The 21,612-nt window shown below is 39.3% G+C and overlaps 1 protein-coding gene and 1 long non-coding RNA gene across 3 annotated transcripts in view; one reads left to right on the top strand and one right to left on the bottom strand.

Moving 5' to 3' along the window:
- LOC149647029 (calmodulin-lysine N-methyltransferase-like) overlaps positions 1-15,049 on the bottom strand; it is a 31,286-nt gene extending 16,237 nt beyond the window's left edge. For both annotated transcript variants that reach the window (XR_016371853.1, XM_089849883.1), the window contains exons 1-9: positions 14,809-15,049; positions 12,546-12,724; positions 10,645-10,706; positions 10,414-10,474; positions 8,819-8,873; positions 6,397-6,521; positions 4,514-4,588; positions 2,096-2,159; positions 473-601 (exon numbers count right to left, since the gene is read on the bottom strand). Coding sequence is in view for 1 of the 2 variants with exons in the window: in XM_089849883.1 (XP_089706009.1) it covers positions 473-601; positions 2,096-2,159; positions 4,514-4,588; positions 6,397-6,521; positions 8,819-8,873; positions 10,414-10,474; positions 10,645-10,706; positions 12,546-12,724; positions 14,809-14,901 (843 nt within the window). In the remaining variant the exon portion in view is untranslated. The remainder of the gene's footprint in view (positions 1-472; positions 602-2,095; positions 2,160-4,513; positions 4,589-6,396; positions 6,522-8,818; positions 8,874-10,413; positions 10,475-10,644; positions 10,707-12,545; positions 12,725-14,808) is intronic.
- Positions 15,050-16,636: 1,587 nt separating this feature from the next.
- On the top strand, positions 16,637-17,807 carry LOC149647028 (uncharacterized). Its single transcript, XR_016371854.1, has 4 exons — positions 16,637-16,724; positions 16,784-17,102; positions 17,182-17,230; positions 17,293-17,807. It is a non-coding gene; the product is annotated as an uncharacterized LOC149647028 (long non-coding RNA).
- Positions 17,808-21,612: the final 3,805 nt, after the last annotated feature.

The raw sequence follows: 21,612 nt of genomic DNA, 5'->3' as shown, positions 1-21,612 counted from the left end.
AAAACTCGAGGATGTTTTAAATCCTAAAGTATCTCGTCTCTTGACAGCACGTACAAAGCTACGTTACATAGAGACCTAGCTTTGCACGTGCTTCAACCGATTTTGTCACAGAGTATATACAGAATAAGCTGTCGTCGGAGATAGGGAGTTGCCTATCCTGTAGAGTGAAAACAAATTTTCTCACGCGCATTCTTTATCCATGGTAAGTTCATAAGATATGTTCTCCATAAGTTTGTCACTGGTCACTGCGAGCTTGTCATGAAGTGAATGAGGTAGGTCATAGACTTTTGTCAAAGACTTAGTACAGACTTAGGAACTGAATGTAGTCAATTTTCGCTTGTCGTTCTCGAACTAGCTCGAGCTGTAAGCCTCTAGCATTACGAAGTATTGGTAGTGACGTCATACTTATGGATGAACATATCTTATACATCTTATGGGTAAAGACTAACTGAAGGAAGAGCTTAGTTCTAACCTGCTTATGTAGGTCCCAAACGTGAGTATCGTATACTAATAATCGTTCGAATTGAAATCTTTCTTGCGCTAAATCAACAAATTGTTGAAAGGTTTTGCCTCTGCTGGGAGCTAGAATGATTGCCAGGCCCTATTGGAAATGTAATTAAGCAGATAACGCGCGTTAATTTTCTGTTAACTTTCAGGGATAGATGCAATTTTAGAAGTAGGAGTGGAGAACAGAATAATGTGGGTGCGTGTCAAAGTCCCGGACTCCCTTCCCCGGGGCAGGGACGGGGGGTATGAAAGAAGAGGCGGGTCATAGCGACCATGGGACCATGGACAAAGCAATACTGAAGGACGGATGGCAGAGGGAGAAAGTTGAAAAATACTTGTTAATTCGCCTTCTAGCGGCAGATATTAGCAAACCGGATAGTGGGGGGCATATGGGGGAATCAACGTTCTAAAGAGGGAAGCAGCTAACGTCTTACTTTGTCTAGATGGCGCTCGCTTTTTCCGGCATTTGACTCAGTGTTTTTTATAACCCCCCCCCCCCTGCATTTTGGGGCTGAAAACGGGGAAGTAAACTTAACATTGCTTGTTTAGTCGCTTAGTATGGGGCTCTATGGGCTGCCATCGGTCCTTGCTTAGTCCATGTAGCGACAGAGGTAAAATGGATCGACTACGTATTTTTGGCCGTCCACGTCAGCAACGTCGTCAAAACGTAGTTTAAGTGAGCCAATAAGATAGTTTAAACTTTTCGTTATGCGTTGGAGGGAGGGGCTATGAGTCGGACTGAAGTAAAGACTAAGCGTTCCCTATTCCTGCTTCTAAAATTACATGAATCCCTGGTTAAAGCAAATGTTGACTCGTATGGCGCTCCTAATATGCTGGCTAATCTTCTGTGCACTAATTTTACCTTGCCAAAGGCAAGAACCAATCAGATTTAGTAAACGAAGTGTGGAAATAAAAGTAGACTTTGCTAAGCTTATAGTGGGCCAGTCAACTCCACCCCTCGACTATGGGAGCATCCAGTGGCATTTATTTAAACTAAACTTCTGCCGAGACTCGCTTTAAAGCAAATGGCGGCTCCTAGGCTATGGCACCCCTACACACAAATTTTACCTTGCCAAAGGCAGGAGCCAATCAGAACTCGTCCATTAGAGCGGAACAGTGTTGTTCCTTTGATTTTTGGGATAGTAAAACGTACTAGGCCTACCCCAATAGGAGGCTTTTTGAAAACGTACTTTTCCCCCCTTGGGGGTTTTAAAATTTCCTTCCCCCTCAACGAAAGGCTTTTGGCGCCATCTAGCGGCGTAATTGTCGTCCCATAGACGCTAATGTTAAAAAATGGAATTTGAAAATGTACTTTCAAACATCAAATCGTACTTTTCGTACTGAAAACTTTAATATGTACTAAAAACTAAAAAATTACAATTGTATTACTCAGAACCACACTGGAGCGGAACTAAAACTAGCCTTTACTAAGCTTAGAGGGCCAGTCAACTCCACCCCTCGATTATAGGGGCATCTAGTGGCATTTATTTAAACTAAACTTCAACCGAGACTCGCTTTAAAGGGATATACAAGTGTTTTCCTTTATAATCATATTTTATTATTTTAATATATACAGGGGGATACTCACGCTTCCTTTAAGAATTTTCCAAATCGTATTTGCTAATGGAAATCTACCTTCATCAAAATACAAACTGCAAAAGAAACATTTACATATCAACATTATGAATAAATATTAGAAGGGATTGGGCGGACTAAGTTTTGAGTAACGCCAGACACAACACAACTAGTTTGGTGTGATGTCATGGATAAAGAATGCGCGTGATAAAAAAAAATTCACGCTATAAGATGGGCTGCTCGAACTATAGCTTTTGAGCCAAAAATCTCTCGGATATTATAAATCCTGAAAAACCTTATTTTCATCGGCTCTTGTCAGCACGCACAAAGCTACGTTGGAGAGAGAACTAGCTTTGCGCGTGTTGACAACAGAGTATACACGGAATAAGCTATCATCGGACATATGGAGTTGCCTATCCTATAGCGTGAAAACAAATTTAAATTTCGTCACGCGCATTCTTTATCGATGGTGATGTCTTCTTGGACAAATGACGCCTTGGCAAGTCAGTAACAGCTTGGATGAAGAATAGTTGCACTTGGATATATCACTCGTAGTATAACGTGTGCTTCTGGCCGCGGTCGCGGATGCGCATTAGAGGGGTTCGAAATTTGGTAACGCGACAAGCTGTTTTTACCGGAAATGATTATTTTTTGGTTTCCGTTTGTTACGTCTTCTGCTCTTATTTCGTTTGAATTTGAAAAATAAACGGCGGTTAGGGTTAAGATCGTTTTCAGTGGCTTTTGTTTATGCGGTGATTTATGATTATGGAAGTTTTAAAGATGAACTATTATTCTTCTAATTATTATAGTAGGTGACTTTATACTTTAAATATAATTACCTTCTATAATAAAAGAAACCAGTAAAGTTGATGTTTAAATAGCCCTAGGCCTTGGCTAAACTAAACACGTGTTTCTTGTTTGTTACGGGAGTTTCAAAATTTTCACACTACGCGGCGCGAAGGTCGCGTAAGCCATTTGTGGTCCAAAAATTTGTCGACTGATATATCCAAGTGTAACTATTTTTCATCCAAGGTAACAGTGGGAAAGCGAAAAATTTGTTACACTAATGCCGTTTTCCATTGCCATTTTCTATGGAGTAATTTTCTTGGCTTGAGAACGAAAGTACCTTTAAAATGGCGTTAAATGCACCTATGTCTAATTTAATATTGCTCCATGGTGGCAGATTGCTAGCAGCCAATGGAAAACGGTATTAAAGCAAAGCGCGGGTCACGTGGTTCCCTACAAGTTGACTTTCCTTACGAACTCCAGTTTTGGCTTGGCAGAGGCAGGAAGCATTTGTGGGCCGCATTTATAAGTGCACTTATAAATCCCGCCCACTATACTTCGCCAAGCCAAATCAGGGGTTCGTAAGGAAAGTCAACTTGTAGGGGAACCACGTGACCCCCGCCCTTTGCTTTAAGTTCACGTGCTCATGCGCGACTCGAGAGAGAGATATAATGCCTAGTTCCACTACACATCCTGTTAGTCGTGGTGTCAAATTCTACTATTTTTTCAGATTATTTTTAGGACAGGGATCATGGTCATGGACTCACGGCATGTGGTATATGTATGCTTTAATCAGAAGAAAATAGGGGAAGTGGGTAGCTTGGGCAACTTCGCGAGGCGTCCCGTTTACGGATTTTTCGCGCCATTTCCCTCCCCGTGGGGTGAAGAGAGATAGGATTTTTACGCGCATTAACACACGAGTGACGTAATTCTGTGGACAGTACGGTCCTACGGCTTCCAAGTGACTAGAGGCGTCTGCTAGAGGCAGTGAGGCACTCAGGCAGAATGGCAGAGGCTGGAATCGAGTGGTAAGTACTAAATTCATAACTTATTTTAAAATACGTCTTTATTTTTAAATACAATTGTATTTCGAAGTTCCAGGGAAAAAATTAACTTGTCCGAAGTTTTAAACTGTGATAGGGAAGAGTTAAAAGTAATAAAGTTGTATCCAAGTTGTTGTAGTTTGATTTTTAACAATGGGATTGGTTTGGGTAGATCTTACTTTTCCTTTCAACACAGCCTGAGTTTTCTTATCGGTAGTTTCCTTGTACGTTAAATCACACTGCGTACTCTTAACGACATTCATTTTATTAAATAACCGAATTTTCGTCCTTAATTAAACCAATATCCGCATTAACCCGTTGCCTGACGTAACCCTAACTCAAACTGAAGCACAGCAGAAATATAAGCAGACTACACAAGTTAGTTCCACAGTTCGCTACATGGTGGCGTTCGCAATGAAATCTGGTACTATTTTATGCTTCGCGCCGATTGGCCAGATTCAAATTTTAAGGGTGGTAGGGGAATCGACCATTGTAAGTGAGAATCACTGGACGACTTGTATGGCTCAAGGCTACGGCTACCCACTTCCCCTATTTTCTTCTGCTTTAATGTAATTAATTCTGGAGCAATTATGATGACTTACCAATCTGCACAGAATATTATATCAAATCTAGATCTCAGGTCACTCATGTCTTCGTCAACATCCCATCGAAGAAGTCTGCAAAAATAAGGCATATTGTCATTTCCTATTATTTCAAAATGGGATCGTGATTCAGATAACACTCGAAACTATATTTTTAAATTACCAATGGCGAACTATTGAGCTTAGTCAGGGACGGAAATACGTAAAACATTTTCACAGCTCTTCCTATACTCGTCATGTTTAAAAATAAGCCCCTTTTTATTACAACCACAGCGCCATCTAGCAGACGGGAGATTCCCAACTACACCATCAATGCTATTTTAAGCTTGCAAAGCATTGAAATAGCCTATTATAACAGTGTCGGTTCCAATGGCGCCCCTAACACGCTAGCTAATCTTCTAATCACCAATTTTACCCTGTCAAAGGCAGGAACCAATCAGAACTCGTTCACGAGGGCGGGGTCAAAACTAAAACTAGCCTTTGAGTGGACCAGTACGTCAACTCCAACCCTCGACTATGGGAGCTTCTAGCGTTATTGGTTTAAACTAAACCACCGACAAATAAAATTGCTTTAAAGGAAAAGTTCAGGTAACATAACATTATACCTTAAAAGAACGGCCCTTTTTAAAAATAAATGGAAAAATATTAAAAATAAATAAATGATCTCTTATTACAATATGATAATTAGTATTTAATTAGCCTTTAAAACGAGGTGCGCCACCCGCCATTGGTTTAGTGGCGTCTGCTAAATCAAACCTCTTACCCCTACCGGATAGGTTGAATTCTCACAGACTGAGAGAGTTAAGGTAGGGGTAAGAGGTTCGATTTAGCAGACGCCACTAAACCAATGGCGTCCTCGTTTTTAAGACTAATTAAACGCTTATTATGATTTTGTAATAAGAGATAATTTATTTACTTTTTTTTAATATTTAATTCCTTTTATATTTAGAAAAAGGCCGTTTTTTTTAGGGTATAATGTTATGTTACCCAAACCTTTCCTTTAAGTGCAGAACATATCGAAAATCTCTGGAACATCTATATTATTCAGAAAGACTAAAGGGCATTATTGATATCAAAAACGGATTTATGTACTAAGAACGTCGGATCGTAGCTTATAGCCTTTAGTACCATCCTCTCATACTTTATTGAGAAACTTCGTCTGCTTATATTTTGACTCCACCCACAAATTCGATCTCTAGAAGTAGCTAATTAGCTATACGGGATTTACGAGAGGTATTTCTGTGGGCGCTGCCATAACCTGTCGGCGGCCTTTAGTTAGTGGCTGACATTCCCTGTCGTCGAACGCGCTCCCTAGCCTTGGCAGAACAACCAAGGAGGATGATATGGAGGGCCGACTTAGCCTTTGGGGGTGTTAAGTGATTTTTGGAGCTCGATCCTGCTGACACCTGGTTCATTTACGGAAAACTATTGGTTTGGCGGGGGGGGTGAGGTAGGGGGATATTTTTTTTGGCGAATCGCGATGGCGGACCGAATATGTTGCAGACGACAAAACATTAGTTTTCCGCAGATGAACCAGGGGCCACTAGCGTAAGCAGGGCTACCAGTCAATTTCCTAAATTTATACTAAGTCGGCCCTCCATATCATCCTCCTTGGAACAACTCTCCGAAAAGGGGGCGGTTACCTCGTAAGTCCCGTATATACAGAATTTGTGGGTGGAGTCAAAATATAAGCAGACGAAGTTTCTCAATAAAGTATGCGAGGATGGGTAGTGAATTTGCTACGTTCAACGTTCTTCTTAAATAAATCCGTTTTTGTTGATATTTATTTATCACGGGCTTTGTGCCTATTTCCGTCCCCCATCATACCTTCCATTAATTGTGTTAAAGAACTACTCCTTAAGTTAAACTTAAGTTATTAATACCTGGTTTTAACATCGGTCGTCCCAAACCAGGATGTATTGTGTTCTATGGCTAGCTGTACATTCTGAACACATTTTATATTGCCATCTGTTAAGAAAATTTCTTTGGCGTCAGCCGCTGCCGCAACCTGTGGGAAAAAGGTAGCGTACCACCTCCATTTTTAGGTCTTCGTAACGAAATTAACAGTCATACTCCATAAAGTATAAGACCACAAGAATTTTACGACAAATAATACTACTTTACATCAATTTGAGGAGAAAGAGTAATATGGCTGGCTGGACAATATAAAACTTGATCACCAAAGTTTTTGATCAAATTTGACCAATTTTGGATCCAAATTTGATCTATTGGTTTTGTAATGCACAATTTGTTTCATGAAAATTGTACTTCGAGCCTTAAATGACCAAAAGTGTATAGATATAAAAAGAAAAAGTACACATCATTAACAATCCCCTGCCATGGCTGTAGACGACATGTAAACTGAAATAAGCAAACTAGCCTCAGATCAACCGCCTACATGAACTAACCAATCAGGGAAGAGCTTCTTGACGTCATAGGTTTACTGAAAGTAGTACATTATGCTGGCGATCCAAACGTTAAAGGGACTGCAAAGAAGGCATCGGCGGGTGGGTAAAAAAATTATTTGAAATACGTCACAGACATCACGTGATGCCAAGATACAAAGGCTCCTCGTGGAGTGGAACTAGTTAACATCTAGTCCTTGTTTTTCGCGAGATTGCAGCGCCAATTCCATGAAGTGGTAGTTTTCGAAATAAAACGAACTAAGTTTCTTTGAACCACGGCTCCCCTTGGTCACGTGCCTCTGACGTATTTCAAATAATTTTTACCCGCCCGCCGATGCCTTCTTTACAGTCCCTTTAATGTTTGGTAGTACTAGAGCTAGCATCTGCCACTTTTAAGAGCCTATTGAGCTATATCAGAAGCCTTAGTGTTGATATATATGTTACTTTAGTGTACTATAATATGGCCAGATGGCGTTGTAAGCTTATCCAGTTGGGTCCCCGTGACTCGACACAACGCGCATTCACCAGTATTGTTTTGTTATGATCGACGCCTAGTCGAAGTCTAAATGTATGCCGAATAAGATTAAAGTTTATCTTAACATTAAAGGACAATGCACAATTATTTAACCAACTAAATACGGTTCAGCAAGTTTGATATTCTAACTAAATAAATAAAGAATATTACATGGTGTCAGAAGTGGGATTCGAACCCACGCCTTCATACGAAGACCAGAACTTGAGTCTGGAGTAGAGATAACTCTCTTTTTCTTATATAATTTGAAATTAGCGGCTCTTGCTCGTTGAAGTAGCGCTTCTAACACGTCATCGTGCTGTTTATTATCTATTCCTCGAATAATAATGTCGTCGTAGAAATTGGTACAATTATCCAAACCCGAGATAATTTAACGTTACCCATGAAATTTGTCCATACAATTAACCAAAGCGGTACCAAACATGGCCGCCCACTGCTAAAGCTAAGCTGACGTTTTACCTAGGCAGTGACGTCACAAGTGAGATAGCTTTATTCACGGCTAGTTCCCTGCGCGACGGTCATTAAGGTAATCATACTCAGAGGGGGTTTGACACTATTCTGTGAAAAAGGAGTTAGGGCTACTCACATTACGTGGTGCGAGCAACTTTCAATGAAGTGTACTTTTTGGTTTTATATCTATATACTTTTGGAAATAGCACATTTTTGACTCAAAATCGTCCAACGAAATGCGCGTGGAAAAGTTATAACGACTATTTTAGGTGCAATTACTGTTAATTTTGATAATACTATAATAATCAATCTAATTTGATAAACTAATGCTCGTTTCACCGGAAACTATACGTCGTCTGCTAAAATTCTAATAGAAATTAATTAACAAATTTTCACGATACTTAATTACAATTAATGTTAGTCAATTAAAGCTTCAATAAAATAAATCAGGACACAAAAGGTTAGGTAGTCGACAAAATTAAACGATGTTACGGTAAAACATGCGAGTAATACGCAACAATACTTCGAGAGTGCACAAAAATACTTATTCACAATCAAGATTATATAAAACGTACGTGCTTAGGGTAAATATAATTTTACAAGAAATTGGCCTTATTCCTGATCAACGCCACCGAGGCGTAGCGGCGACTTTTGGAACTATAATAATACGGTAGCCAATTAGAGGTGGCCCTGGAGTCGATGGACTCTGATGGAGATAAATCAAAACATAGAAAATAACAGATCTCCATCAGAATACATCGACTCCAGCGCCACCTGTAATTGGCTACCGTATTATTATAGTTCCAAAAGTCGCCGCTACGCCTCAGTGGCGTTGATCAGGAATAAGGCTAATTAAATACGTAAAACAACCAAGAGATGGAGGTAAATACAGTTAGAGGTTGATGTGAAGGGGCTTACCGCCAAACCACTGAGGCAAGTCATTCCCCCGCCTAACTCGCAAACGCTTTTGCCCCTGTTCAACGTTAAGAAATATTACGTCACTTTTAAAAATTCATTAATAAGCGCAAATTATTGACCAAAAAAAAATAAATAGTACTTCGCCTAAATACTTTCAAAGCATGATTTGATAAATTTAACGAGCAATGTGATCCGTATGCCAATATAAGTTTGTATTTTATGTTCCGTTAATTTTACTCCTTTAGAATTAAACCTAAGATTATTCACTTCTTGTCCGTCCCAGACCGGACTTATGAGAAAAGTACAGCAAAAAGAGAAAGCCAGCCACTTAACCGAGATCTTTGGACTTAACAACTAACCGAGTTTTTTCCAACCAGGAATCGTTTGGCAGTTGTGAGTCCTAAACTTACTATAATAGTCTGGGAGTCTTAGCAATGAATAGCCAATAAAATTTTAGGACCGGTCAACTCCACCCCTTGACTGTGGTGACATCTAGTGGCCCGTATTTAAACTAGACCCCAGCCGAGACTTGCTTTAAAGGAAGTCTCGGTGTCGGCTGTGGTTTAGTTTGAGCGTAAGTTCAAAAGATATGTTCATCCATAAGTTTGTCACTGGGTACTGAGCATTTGTCATGAAGTGCGGAGTGAGGTCATAGACTCGAGGTAAAGAGACGCCTGGTCAGGCGCTGCCAAAGGCTTAGTAGTGCAGACTAAATAGGAAGATGCAAGTCCTGCAAAATTAACCACCGAGTGTAGGACTTCAATTCTGGCTAGTCGTTTTCGAACTAGATCGAGCTGTTAAGTCCCTAGCATTACGAAGTATAGATAGTGTCATACTTATGGAACATATCTTATAAACTTATGCATTAATCAAATGCCACTAGATGTTCCCATAATCGAGGGGTGGAGTTGACTAACTCGCTAAGCTTAGCAAAGGCTAGTTTTAGCTCCGCCCTCATGGACGGGTTCTGATTGGCTCCTGCCTTTGGCAAGGCAATTTTTGTGTGGAAGCTAATTAGCCAGCATGTTATGGGCTCCACAGAAGCTGACATTTGCTTTAAAGCAAGTCTTGACTGTGGTTTAGTTTAAACAAATGCCACTAGATGCTCCCCCAGTCAAGGGTTGGAGTTAACTGGCCCGCTAAGTTCAGCCCTAATGGATGAGTTCTGATTGGTTCCTGCCTTTGGCAAGGTAAAATTTGTATGTAGAAGATAAGCCAGCATGTTATGGGCTCCACGGAAGCCGACATTTGCTTTAAAGCAAGTCTAAACTGTGGTTTGATTTAAACAAGCGCCACTAGATGCTCCCACAGTCGAGGGGCGGAGTAAATGGATGACTCTGATTGGCTAATGCCTTTGGCAAGGTAAAATTTGTGTACGGGCGCCACAGAAGCCGAGATTTACTCTAACTGTAGTCAGTATAACGGAACATAAAATAAAACTTAACTGAAATTATCTTAAAATTTAGAATATAGGTCCTTTTTAAAAAATGTAAGAACTAATTAAAAGATCAAATTCTCACGTAACTTAATTATTTTAAAAAGGGAAAAAGGCAATAGCGGCAATCGCGTAATGGGTTTAGAAAGCGAAAGCTCACCAAAACATTTCTTTATTTTTCAGGCAGTAGTAACCCAATACCTCTTCCGAAGGCCAAATACCTGAAGGAAAGCGTGAGAAAACCCAAACCACCAAAATGGCGCCAGTTAGATAATTCCAATTTAGATTAAGGGAACTAGGGATTCGAATTAAGATACTCGGGTAGGGATTGCTAGGGATTCGGCAAAGCTAAAATGGTTAGAAAAGCGGAAACAAGGCCTCGCGTACGTACAAATATTTCCAGTGTTGTCAAAACCTTTTAGATCCTCTATCGTTATTCTATTTGATAAAAATCTGAAACGAAATAAACAATCAAACATTATACTCTCATGCGCGTGATCGAGTGGGCTATGAATAGACCCAAGGCTCAGATCTCGAGCTCGGGTTTTGAGACGAGAAAGGGATAACCTGATTGGCTTAATTGATTTTGCCATGCGCAGAACCCGTTTTACCCCCGAGAGTCAGACTCTAAACCAATCAGAAAAATTAAGAGATTTATTGTCGTCGCTCAACGATAGATGGTACTACAGTCAACTTCATTAGTCACGTGATCCTATCCCTTAGATGGAGACTAGACCAATTAGGCCAACTTGTTTATTTCTTGGTTGAGTCTATTAATTGTCCAATTGGCCTTATTCCTATTCAGCGCCACTGGCGGAGGGTCTGGAAACTACTCCCATAGAGGCTGGGTTACTTACGAAGGTTCGCAAAATCACCGTCAGATGGCGCCGCGCTCAAGCCTCCTGGTGCTGATTCTGCGAACCTTCGTAAGAGTTACCTTGTCTCTATGAGAGTAGTTTACAGACCCTCCGCCAGTGGCGCTGAATATTTTTCTGCCATATATTTCCTAAAGTTTTCCAGGTTTTTTTCGCCACATATTTCCTTACGTTTTCCAGGTTTTTTTTCCCACATATTTCCTTACGTTTTCCAGGTTTTTTTCCGACACATTTCCCTACGTTTTCCAGGTTTTTTTTCCCACATATTTCCTTACGTTTTCCAGGTTTTTTTCCCCACATATTTCCTTACGTTTTCCAGGTTTTTTTTTCGCCACATATTTCCTTACGTTTTCCAGGTTTTTTTTCGCCACATATTTCCTTACGTTTTCCAGTTTTTTTCCCCACATATTTCCTTACGTTTTCCAGGTTTTTTTTCGCCACATATTTCCTTACGTTTTCCAGGTTTTTCCCCTTATATTTCCTTACGTTTTCCAGGTTTTTTTTCCCACATATTTCCTTACGTTTTCCAGGTTTTTCCCCACATATTTCCTTACGTTTTCCAGGTTTTTTCCCCTTATATTTCCTTAAGTTTTCCAGGTTTTTTCCCCATATATTTCCTTAAGTTTTCCAGGTTTTTTCCCCATATATTTCCTTAAGTTTTCAAGGTTTTTTCACCCTTATATTTCCTTAAGCTTTCAAGGGTTTTTTCACCCTTATATTTCCTTAAGTTTTCCAGGTTTTTTCCCCATATATTTCCTTAAGTTTTCAAGGTTTTTTCACCCTTATATTTCCTTAAGCTTTCAAGGGTTTTTTCACCCTTATATTTCCTTAAGTTTTCCAGGTTTTTTCCCCATATATTTCCTTAAGTTTTCAAGGTTTTTTTCACCCTTTTATTTCCTTAGTTTTCAAGGTTTTTTCCCCACATATTTCCTTAAGGTTTCCAGGTTTTTTCCCCATATATTTCCTTAAGTTTTAAAGGTTTTTTTCACCCTTATATTTCCTTAAGTTTTCAAGGTTTTTTTCACCCTTATATTTCCTTAAGTTTTCAAGGTTTTTTCCCCATATATTTTCTTAAGTTTTCAAGGTTTTTTTCACCCTTATATTTCCTTAGGTTTTCAAGGTTTTTCCCAATATATTTCCTTGACTTTACCCAGGGTATTTCCCAATATATTTCTTTGAGTTTACCCAGGGTATTTCCCAATATGTTTCCTTGAGTTTTCCCAGGTTTTTCCCCATATATGGAGTTACGAATAATAAAAACGGGAATGGTTTTTATATAGTTGAAGAAACCCCTTCAAATCAAACTTAATCAAAGCCCACAAATTTCCTGTTTTCACTTAAATTTTATTGAGTTTTCCCTGATTTTTTTGTCAACTATTTAGTTGTTTCTACGAACCCTGTTTCTAGATCCGCTTACCTGAGCCATAGTCGAAAATTGGGATATTCGGTGTAAAAACACTCGAACCAACTTCCTTTATTTTCATCTAGATCTATGCTGTGCAAGGCAATCATCCTGAGTAGGCCAAATGTTGAGAACGAGCGCAGTGAGCCGGGTGTCGCTTCTTCCAAATGATGTAGACGGCTTTTTTTAAGAGCCTGAAATAATGTTCAACAAAATGTTAAAATATAGGGCCTAGTAACACCGCTCTAAAAGGAGTATTCCCTATCAGTACATTGTGCATTGTAACCTTGACACCTTACCTAACTATACACTAGAAAACCATGGAATATAGCAACAGTTGGACGGGAACAAGTTCGCGATATATCAACACTCAGAATTAACACTCCATTTAGCACGCGATATAAGCCCTTTAGCTTGAACTATAGCACCTGGAATTTAATGTTTTTCTGCTTACAATATAGCACCTGGAATTTACTGTTTTTCCGCTTGCAATATAGCTCCTGGAATTTATTGTTTTCCGCTTGCAATATAGGACCTGTAATTTACTGTTTTTCGCTTGCACTATAGCACCTGAAATTTGTTTTCCACTTTCGCTATAAGCAGTTGCAATTTGTTTTCCGCTTTCGCTAAAGCATTTGCAATTTGTTTTCCGCTTTCGCTAAAGCATTTGCAATTTGTTTTCCGCTCTCGCTAAAGCATTTGCAATTTGTTTTCCGCTCTCGCTAAAGCATTTGCAATTTGTTTTCCGCTTTCGCTAGAGCACCTGGAATTTGTTGTTTTTAGTTTGCACTACAGCACCTGCAATTTGTTTTCCGCTGTCGCTAGAGCACCTGGAATTTGTTGTTTTTAGTTTGCACTACAGCACCTGCTATTTGTTTTCCGCTTTCGCTAAAGCACCTGAAATTTGTTGTTTTCAGTTTGCACTATAGCACCTGCAAATTGTTTTCCGCCTTTGCTAAAGCACTTGTAATTTGTTTTCCGCTTTCGCTAAAGCACCTCCAATTTGTTGTATGCAGTTTACACTATAGCACCTGCAATTTGTTGTTGGCTTGCATTATAGCACCTGCAATTTGTTTTTCGCTTGCACTTTAGCATCTAATATTTCCTGTCTTTGGTTTGCATTATAGCACCCGCAATTTGTTTTTGGCTTGCCTAATATTAGAGCACCTGCAATTTGTTTTTTCGCTTGCACTTTAGCACCTAATATTTCCTGTCTTTGGTTTGCATTATAGCACCCGCAATTTGTTTTTGGCTTGCATTAGAGCACCTGCAATTTGTTTTTCGCTTGCACTTTAGCACCTAATATTTCCTGCTTTTGGCTTGCACTATAGCACCTGATATTTGTTTTTCGCTTGCACTTTAGCACCTTACATTTCCCGTTTTTGGCTTGCATTATAGCACCTACAATTTGTTTTTCGCTTAACCTTTAGCACCTAAAATTTCCTGTTTTTGGCTTGCGTTATAGTACCTGCAATTTGTTGTTCGCTTGCACTATAGCAATTTGTTTTCTTTTACACTATAGCACCTAAAATTTGCTGTTTTTCTTGCACTATAGCACCTGAACTATACACTGTTTTTTTAGGATTCCCCTCTACAGTACCATGAATTTACACTTTTTAGAACGCACCTCTACAGTACCATGAATTTACACTTTTTAGAACGCACATCTACAGTACCATGAATTTACACTTTTTAGAACGCACCTCTACAGTACCATGAATTTACACTTCTTAGAAATAGCATACACTAGCATACCCAAAATTTTGAGTCACATTGCCACTCGAAAATTTACACTTGAAAACACGCTGGCACTTTAACAACAGTGTAAAACGCACTTGCACACTAAATTTACACTCAATTTAACATAGCATGTACTATCAAAAGAGTATTATAGGAGTTGCTAAAAAAGCATCCAGGATTAATTATGTTGCACTATAGTAAAATGAATTTGCACTTTAAAATATACTGCACATTCGAACACGCACTAAAACGCACTAACCCTGGATTGACACTAAAACATGCACCACACTACACTTACATTACCCCAAAATCACCTAATTTACATGCAAACAAACATAGCATACACGCTCTGACTTGCATACTATTTTGGTACTCGCTAGACTATTGCACATTTCAGTATGCGCTTGAAACCTAGCTACTGCACTTTAATCATCTCTATTAAAATGAATGCCATTAGCAGCTTTCCAAATTTTTCTTCTTTCATTCAATCCCTGGGAAAAATTAGGATAGTAGCCTCGGCGGTGTCCCTAGATCGTACCTTGGCCAGGATCTTCCAGCGTTGTTTGGCGACTGATATTCCATGCCAGTTGACCAAACTTTCTCTGGAATGACTACATGATGGAACTGACATTTTTCAATTCCGAGATTGAACATTTCCCATCACTTTCCAAAATGCAAATGCTGCTGCTGTATTTATGGAAGCGACTAAGGGTTCTTCGTCATGTTTTTGGAAACCGCTATCCTGACGCACGCACAACACAGCCTCTCTACGCCATTTTCCTCAGACCGAGATATGTAAATGTCTTCCCTCCCTCACCCCTTTTTGTACAGGGACATACAACCCTCCTCCGTACGAGGGGCCGGTCATTTCATAAAATGCTGTACTACCAACAAAATCCGCTGAACTATCCATCAACGATGTTTTTAGAAATTGGGAATAGAGTGCTGTCAGCAGGCGCTGGTGTGACGTCACCCATGCTGTTTTCCCATAAAGAAAAAAACGGTAACTGTCATGGCCGCCCATTGCTAAGGCAGACTCGTGACGTTTAACCTTGGATCTGACGTCACAACTGACAGCACTCTATAGTAGAGAAGTTAAGGCGGAATTCATAAACGTCGGACGCAACGCAATTTAGTACAGGCGAAGGCAGGGCGTCGTGCGCAAACAATGCCAAACATCCTGCCTTTAGCGCACGACGCCCTGCCTTCGCCTGTACTAAATTGCGTTGCGTCCGACGTTTATGAATTCCACCTTAAATTAATCTTCTCTTCTTTAAGTGTTTGATGCTCATTAAAAAATAATTTTAATCTTGGATAATGGCGGTCAGATAAGTTACGGAAACATCCTTTCGAGATAACGTGGACTATGAGATAACTCAGCAAAATTTTTACTATACTATCTACTACTTTGTTTACACAGTTTAAGTGCACTAATTGAGTCGTTTAACTATGGAATGTTTATAAAGCGCAATGTCTATCGGGTTAAGTTAGTTATCGCTTTTGAATTTAAATATTTTATAAATTTTATCATTTGCTAGGTATGGCCACATATTCTGCCCGCATATTAGTAACTGCCACCTACCAAATTGTGCTTTATCCAGAATTCTTTGATGTTGTTTACTTTTACGTCTAAGCATTTATACTTATCATCATTAGTATAAAATTTTTAAAAAAAAATCCCATAAAAGTATCCGGAAATATTACAAAATAAAATAAAAAAATCTAAACATCCAAATTTTTTTAACCCCAATAATTCTTTACTAAAATATCAAAAAACACAAATCATGGGACTTGGAAAAAAACTGCACGTTTTATTTCTGAATGGCCGATCCCTTGATATCAGAAATACCTGCTTTACGAAGCGCTAGATAGCGCCACATCAGTGGCATGAGCCCGGACAACTCGTTGTGCAGCCAATGAGATAGAATATATGTATTAAACCTAGAGTTACAATTCAAATCGGCTTACCGCGAAACACATTGTTTTATCAAGCACGTTTATCAAAACATGACAGCGCCATCTGTGAGCCTCTAGCGGAACTAATTACAACTTTTTGCAATCAGAAACATCGTTATGATTTTTTATATCATCTATTTATTAGATTAAAAAGGACTAGAGTTTTATTATTTAACTTGCGTATTTTATTTAACACGTTTAAAAAAGTATCTTGACAGCTTGTTACACAGATTATAGCAGCAGACGGTAATAAAAAAGTTGTTCGAGTGATTAATAGGTGGCACCACCCGTAATTGATAAAGATTCTTGCTCGACAAAAAGTGTATCGCGAAACGTCGATATGGAGATCTCACGTTGAGACTCTAGGTTTAATACATATATTCTATCTCATTGTGTGCAGTTTGTGCTTGTGGATGTTCTTTTATGCGAACGATTCGCATTGGATACGTTATATTTAGAGAAATAATTAATACTAGTCGCAGTTCAGGTATCTCAAAGGTGGGAAAACATATAGAATGGATTAGACATTGACTACAAAAATTTTATTTCAACTACAGATGTTTATTCTCTGCTCTTTTAAGCAGAAGAAGCCAGGCGTTTGCTCTTTTCGCAGAAATTACCTTAGCCTCAATACTATAGGCATCATAACATCAGTCAAAATGTGCTATCGTAGGTCATAAGATATGTTCACCATACGTTTGTCACTGGTTACTGAGGGGCTTGTCACGAAGTGAGTGACGTAGGTCATAGATTCAGGGTAAAGCGACGCCTGGTGAGACGCTGTCAAAGGCTTAGTACACAATAAATAGGAAGATGGACTTCAAATCCGAGTGACAGTCAATACTCGCTACCGTCGTTCTCAAACTAGCTCGAGCTGTAAGTCTCTAGCATTACGAAGTAGAGTTAATGTCATACTTATGGAGCATATCTTATAAACTTTTGGATGGTGCTATAGAATGGTTGAATCTTTCTTTAGAGAGAAAGAAGCCTGCAGAATACAAAAAGTAGACTGATTTAGTAAAATTAACCGAGAATTATTTGAGTATTATGGGTGTTTCTATCACAGGTACAAATTGGCCATATTTCCAGCTTTATCTCCAGTCCAAACGTAGGTCCGGAGTTAATCCCCGCCTCTAAATTACAACCAGCATCTCATTGGTTCTTGAAAACTAACGTCAGTGCGACGCGAATGACGACTTATTTTCCGACTGAGGAGAGGCGAAATAGCCGGCCTTCCTTGTATTTTGAAAGGGGGACTGGGACTATGACGCGCGAATACTTAGGCATCTTATATCTTCTCCCTAATAAACTAGATATAACTTCTTGGTAGAAGCATCGTGTTAACCAAGTTAGAATCCCTCAATTATGAAGTAAATGTCGAAAGAGAGTGGCAAGAAGAAAAAACAAAGAAACCCGAAATAAACGAGTTTTTAAAACATAATGACACTAGTCCCCCCTGAAACATTCATAGAGCGTGCCACGGGAATTTTGTTAACAAGAAGGCATGGCGTTACGCGATTGGACGGAGGTGCTTTTTTCAAATTATCCATTAAAATAATTTGAATTTTAAAATCACTCGGATCTATTTCCTGGATGTTTCACTATGCATGTTCTAACTTTTGCCTGAGGTTCTAGCAATAAATATGCTTAATTGAATAAAATTTCAAAGAACTTATAAAACAATAAAACGGCTATTTTAATGTTCATTTTTTTGTGAAATTCCGATACAAATTATTACTCGCCGATTTACAATCAAAATGTCCGTAGTGCACGTGCTTGCGCCCGAAGATATAGGCCCACCGATGTATAGAAAAAAAAATTCCCTCCAAAATTCCAAAACCATTATAATGAAAAATGTCCTCTACTAGTATATCAGAAAAACCCAAAAAATACCATCAACCCGTTATAATAATAAAAGAAATATCAAAAATAGTAATACATTTTTCAAAGCTATCAAAAATAGTTCGCACAATGCAAATTGGTCTTATAATTAGTAGAAGAATCTATAAAATCGCTCGATTTGCCTTTTCACCTACGATTTAACTTATTTCATTTATTGTTCTGTTACTTCGTTTGACCAGTAGTGCAAAGCTAGGTCTGGTTACATAACATCACCTAGTAAAAACTATTTATAGGGAGGCTTTTCGTTTGACCAGGGATAGATTTAATTTTAGAACTAGGAATGGAGAACAGAGTAATGTGGACGCGCGTCAAAGTCCCGGACCCCCTTCCAAGAGGCGGGTCATAGCGACAGAGGTAAAAAGAAGTTACGTATTTTTCGTCGTCCCCGTCAACAACGTCATCAAAACGTAGTTTATGTGAGCCAAGATGATAATTTAAAATTTTCGTTACTTGTTGGAGGGAGGGGCTCTATACTGGGCTGTGAGTCGGACTGAACTAACCGTTCTCCATTCCTACTTCTAAAATTAAATCTATCCCTGACTTTATCTATAATAGGGATAGTATTGGAGTTTGGAGTATCATATTCCAATGATTTCGTTCGTCAACTATAGGCCTATACATTTCCTACAAAAAATTGTTTAAAGGTTTGTCGTCTTTCTGTCTGCTAACGTTAAGAAGTTGCTATCAGGCCCAATAACGATAAAATTGTGCTCTAAATAAAATGGGAAATTATAGAGTAGTGGCACTCCATGTTAACTACCCATAGAGCTTAATACAGTCAAAGGCAAGTAGGTGCCATTACTCTATACATAACAAAGCTATCTCAGTTGTGACGTCAGTGCCAAGGTAAACGTCACGACCTTAGTTTTTCAGTGGGCGACCATGTTTGGTACCGTTTTGGCTCTATGGGTCACACCAGGAGTTCATAATAACCCCCCTTCGGGGGAGAAGTATGAAACTGGCCATAGAGCTAATGGTAAAAATCGCTAACAACAAGATTCTGTCGTTGCGCATAGAATGGATTAGCCTGTTTATGGACATACAACCCTACAGTATATCGTAATGGTGTCTATGCTCCTTGGTTTTCGTTCCAAAACTTCCGTTGGCTGGGACCTCCGTCGAAAAGAAAAATGGCGATATGGTGGACGTAGAAACACGTTGCAATTCTTATATTAAAGATACAGGAAATAAATATGTCCAAACCGTTTTAATTTAAAGTGTTAGTGACATAATTTTCGTCATCCTCATACTTAAAATGCGAAAAAAATCCTTGAAAAATCTATTTTATTATGATATGTTTACTTTTTTATTTGGTTTCGTAGCAATTTATTAAATTGCAATCAAAGTTTTGTGTTTGGAAAAGGCCTAGTTGAGATTTTCTTTCGTTTGATGACGTAGTAAGGAGAAATTTTCACTCTAGATGAGGCTCACGTGACGCGCCTGTTAGTGTCGCCGCGCCGCGTTAAGCCTAATTTATTCAGATTCGCGCGCGCGAAGCATTAGTAGACTCGGGAGTCTCGCGCTTGGCTTTTCCGCGAGATGCCGTGAGTGACGTATCAAGGAGAAAAACCCGCCAAAAATCATCTCCGCAAATTTGCCTTTGTCCCCCAAATTTCAAGTTTTCAAAGTGTTTTTTCTGTGTTTTCCCTCATAATTAAATATTATTCAAGCATATTTTTGGAATCAGAAGAGTTGAAACTCTCAAAGAAGTAAGGTTTTCTTTAGATTTGAGATCATTTTTAAATCACGTCGCTATTCCTTTAACCACGGAATTCTCACTCACACATATCACAAGAAAACAATAATGACGATCGTTTAAATGTTTTGTAGAAAACTAGAAACCCCGACTAAAAGCCAACTTCTTAGCCAAGGCTTAATTTACACCGTTCCGACAGAAGCAGACGTGAGCCATTTTCGTTCCCAAAATCACAAGATAAAAATAGTGCTAAACCGGATGTGTGTAAGTTAATGCGCGTGGGCGCTAAAAAATGGGGTAACTATTTCTTTGGGAGTTAAGCGGTATATGAATCCGCTGAGCTTTACGGCGAAACTTTGTTGTTACGGGCTTTTTAACCAGTTTCGTACTTCGGGCTATTATGAACTCCTGGTCACACTAAGGCTTCTGAGATGCTTCTATACATGAGAAATTTTTCCAAGTGGTCTGAGATAAGAGTTCAATTCGGCCCATGCTAAATAACCACGTACCATTCGAATTCCGCAGGCAATTTTAAGAATCTGAAGTTGTAATATTAATTCTCAGTTGTCAGGTATTGTTAAATCTTTAGGGATGGTAACAAAGCGTTCAGTCCGTTATTCGAGGCGCCCTACCCACCAACAAACATTCCACCCGACCACCTTCCTCCCGTTCCGCTACTCACCTCCCCCTTGCACCCACCACCGTACCTTCCCTTGAACCTCAGACAAGAGAAGGGGTTCACGGTTTCTTTCCTCCAAATATAGCAAGTAGCGCTACCATCCCACCTACTGACACTATAGTCTACCTTTTCTTTCGTCCCTAGGCTACAATTTTCACAGTATTGACGGATCTCCCTCTAAAGCCCCCCCCCCCACCGCCCGGCCTCTTCCACCTCCCCAACTTTGCTCCGCGTACCCGCACGAGCTCTTTTCCAATTTAAAGAGACAATGAAACATACAATATATTGAACTCTAGAGCAGACTGACTCGTAGTATCTGTTCTTTGTAGATGTTAATTACGTATGCGCATGTAGGTAAATAGAAGATAGGACGTTAATATTACAAAATGAAATAGGTATCTTCAGGGATAGATTTAATTTTAGAAGTAGAAATGGAGAACGGTTAGTATTTACTTCAGTCCGACTCATAGACCACCCAGTATAGATTCCCTCCCTCCAACGAGTAACGAAAAGTTTAAATTATCTTATTGGCTCACTTAAACTACGTTTTGATGACGGCGAAAAATACGTAATTCCTTTTTACCTCTATCGCTATGACCCGCCTCTTCTTTTATACCCCCTTGTCCCGAGGAAGGGGGTCCGGGACTTAGACGCGCGCCTACATTACTCTGTTCTCCATTCCTACTTCTAAAATTAAAACCATCCCTGGTATCTTAGAGGTGCATCGCTATTTTTATTTGTGGTATGAAAAACATTTTTTAATAGGAACTATTGTTTTCTAGAGTACCTATAGACCGAGTAGGGTCAATAGGCCAAAAATGACGTCAAAGTCCTATTTTTGGTGGGAGGGGAAGAAATAGAAAACGCATAATTTTTCCCCTTATTGGCTATAGGGGCACTATGGTTCTATGAACAAATTGAGCCATCTGATCGTTAAAAATACCGCCACCTATCGCCAATCAGCGGAAACCTGATGACATCATTTTGGTCCATTGACGCTACTCGGTCTGTAGATACTCAACTGACACCTCTAAAGTGAGGGGCCAGTCACTCAGCGTAATCTGACTGTATTTAAAAAGTTTACGCGTATTGTGACTGTATAAAAGGTA

The sequence above is a fragment of the Phalangium opilio genome, unplaced genomic scaffold, assembly GCF_054372755.1.
Source record: "Phalangium opilio isolate 3A_F unplaced genomic scaffold, DU_Popi_V2 ptg000089l_1, whole genome shotgun sequence".
Taxonomy (NCBI): Eukaryota; Metazoa; Arthropoda; class Arachnida; order Opiliones; family Phalangiidae; genus Phalangium; species Phalangium opilio.
Note: the sequence above shows the minus strand (reverse complement) of the source record. Positions and strands in the feature narration are given on the sequence as shown.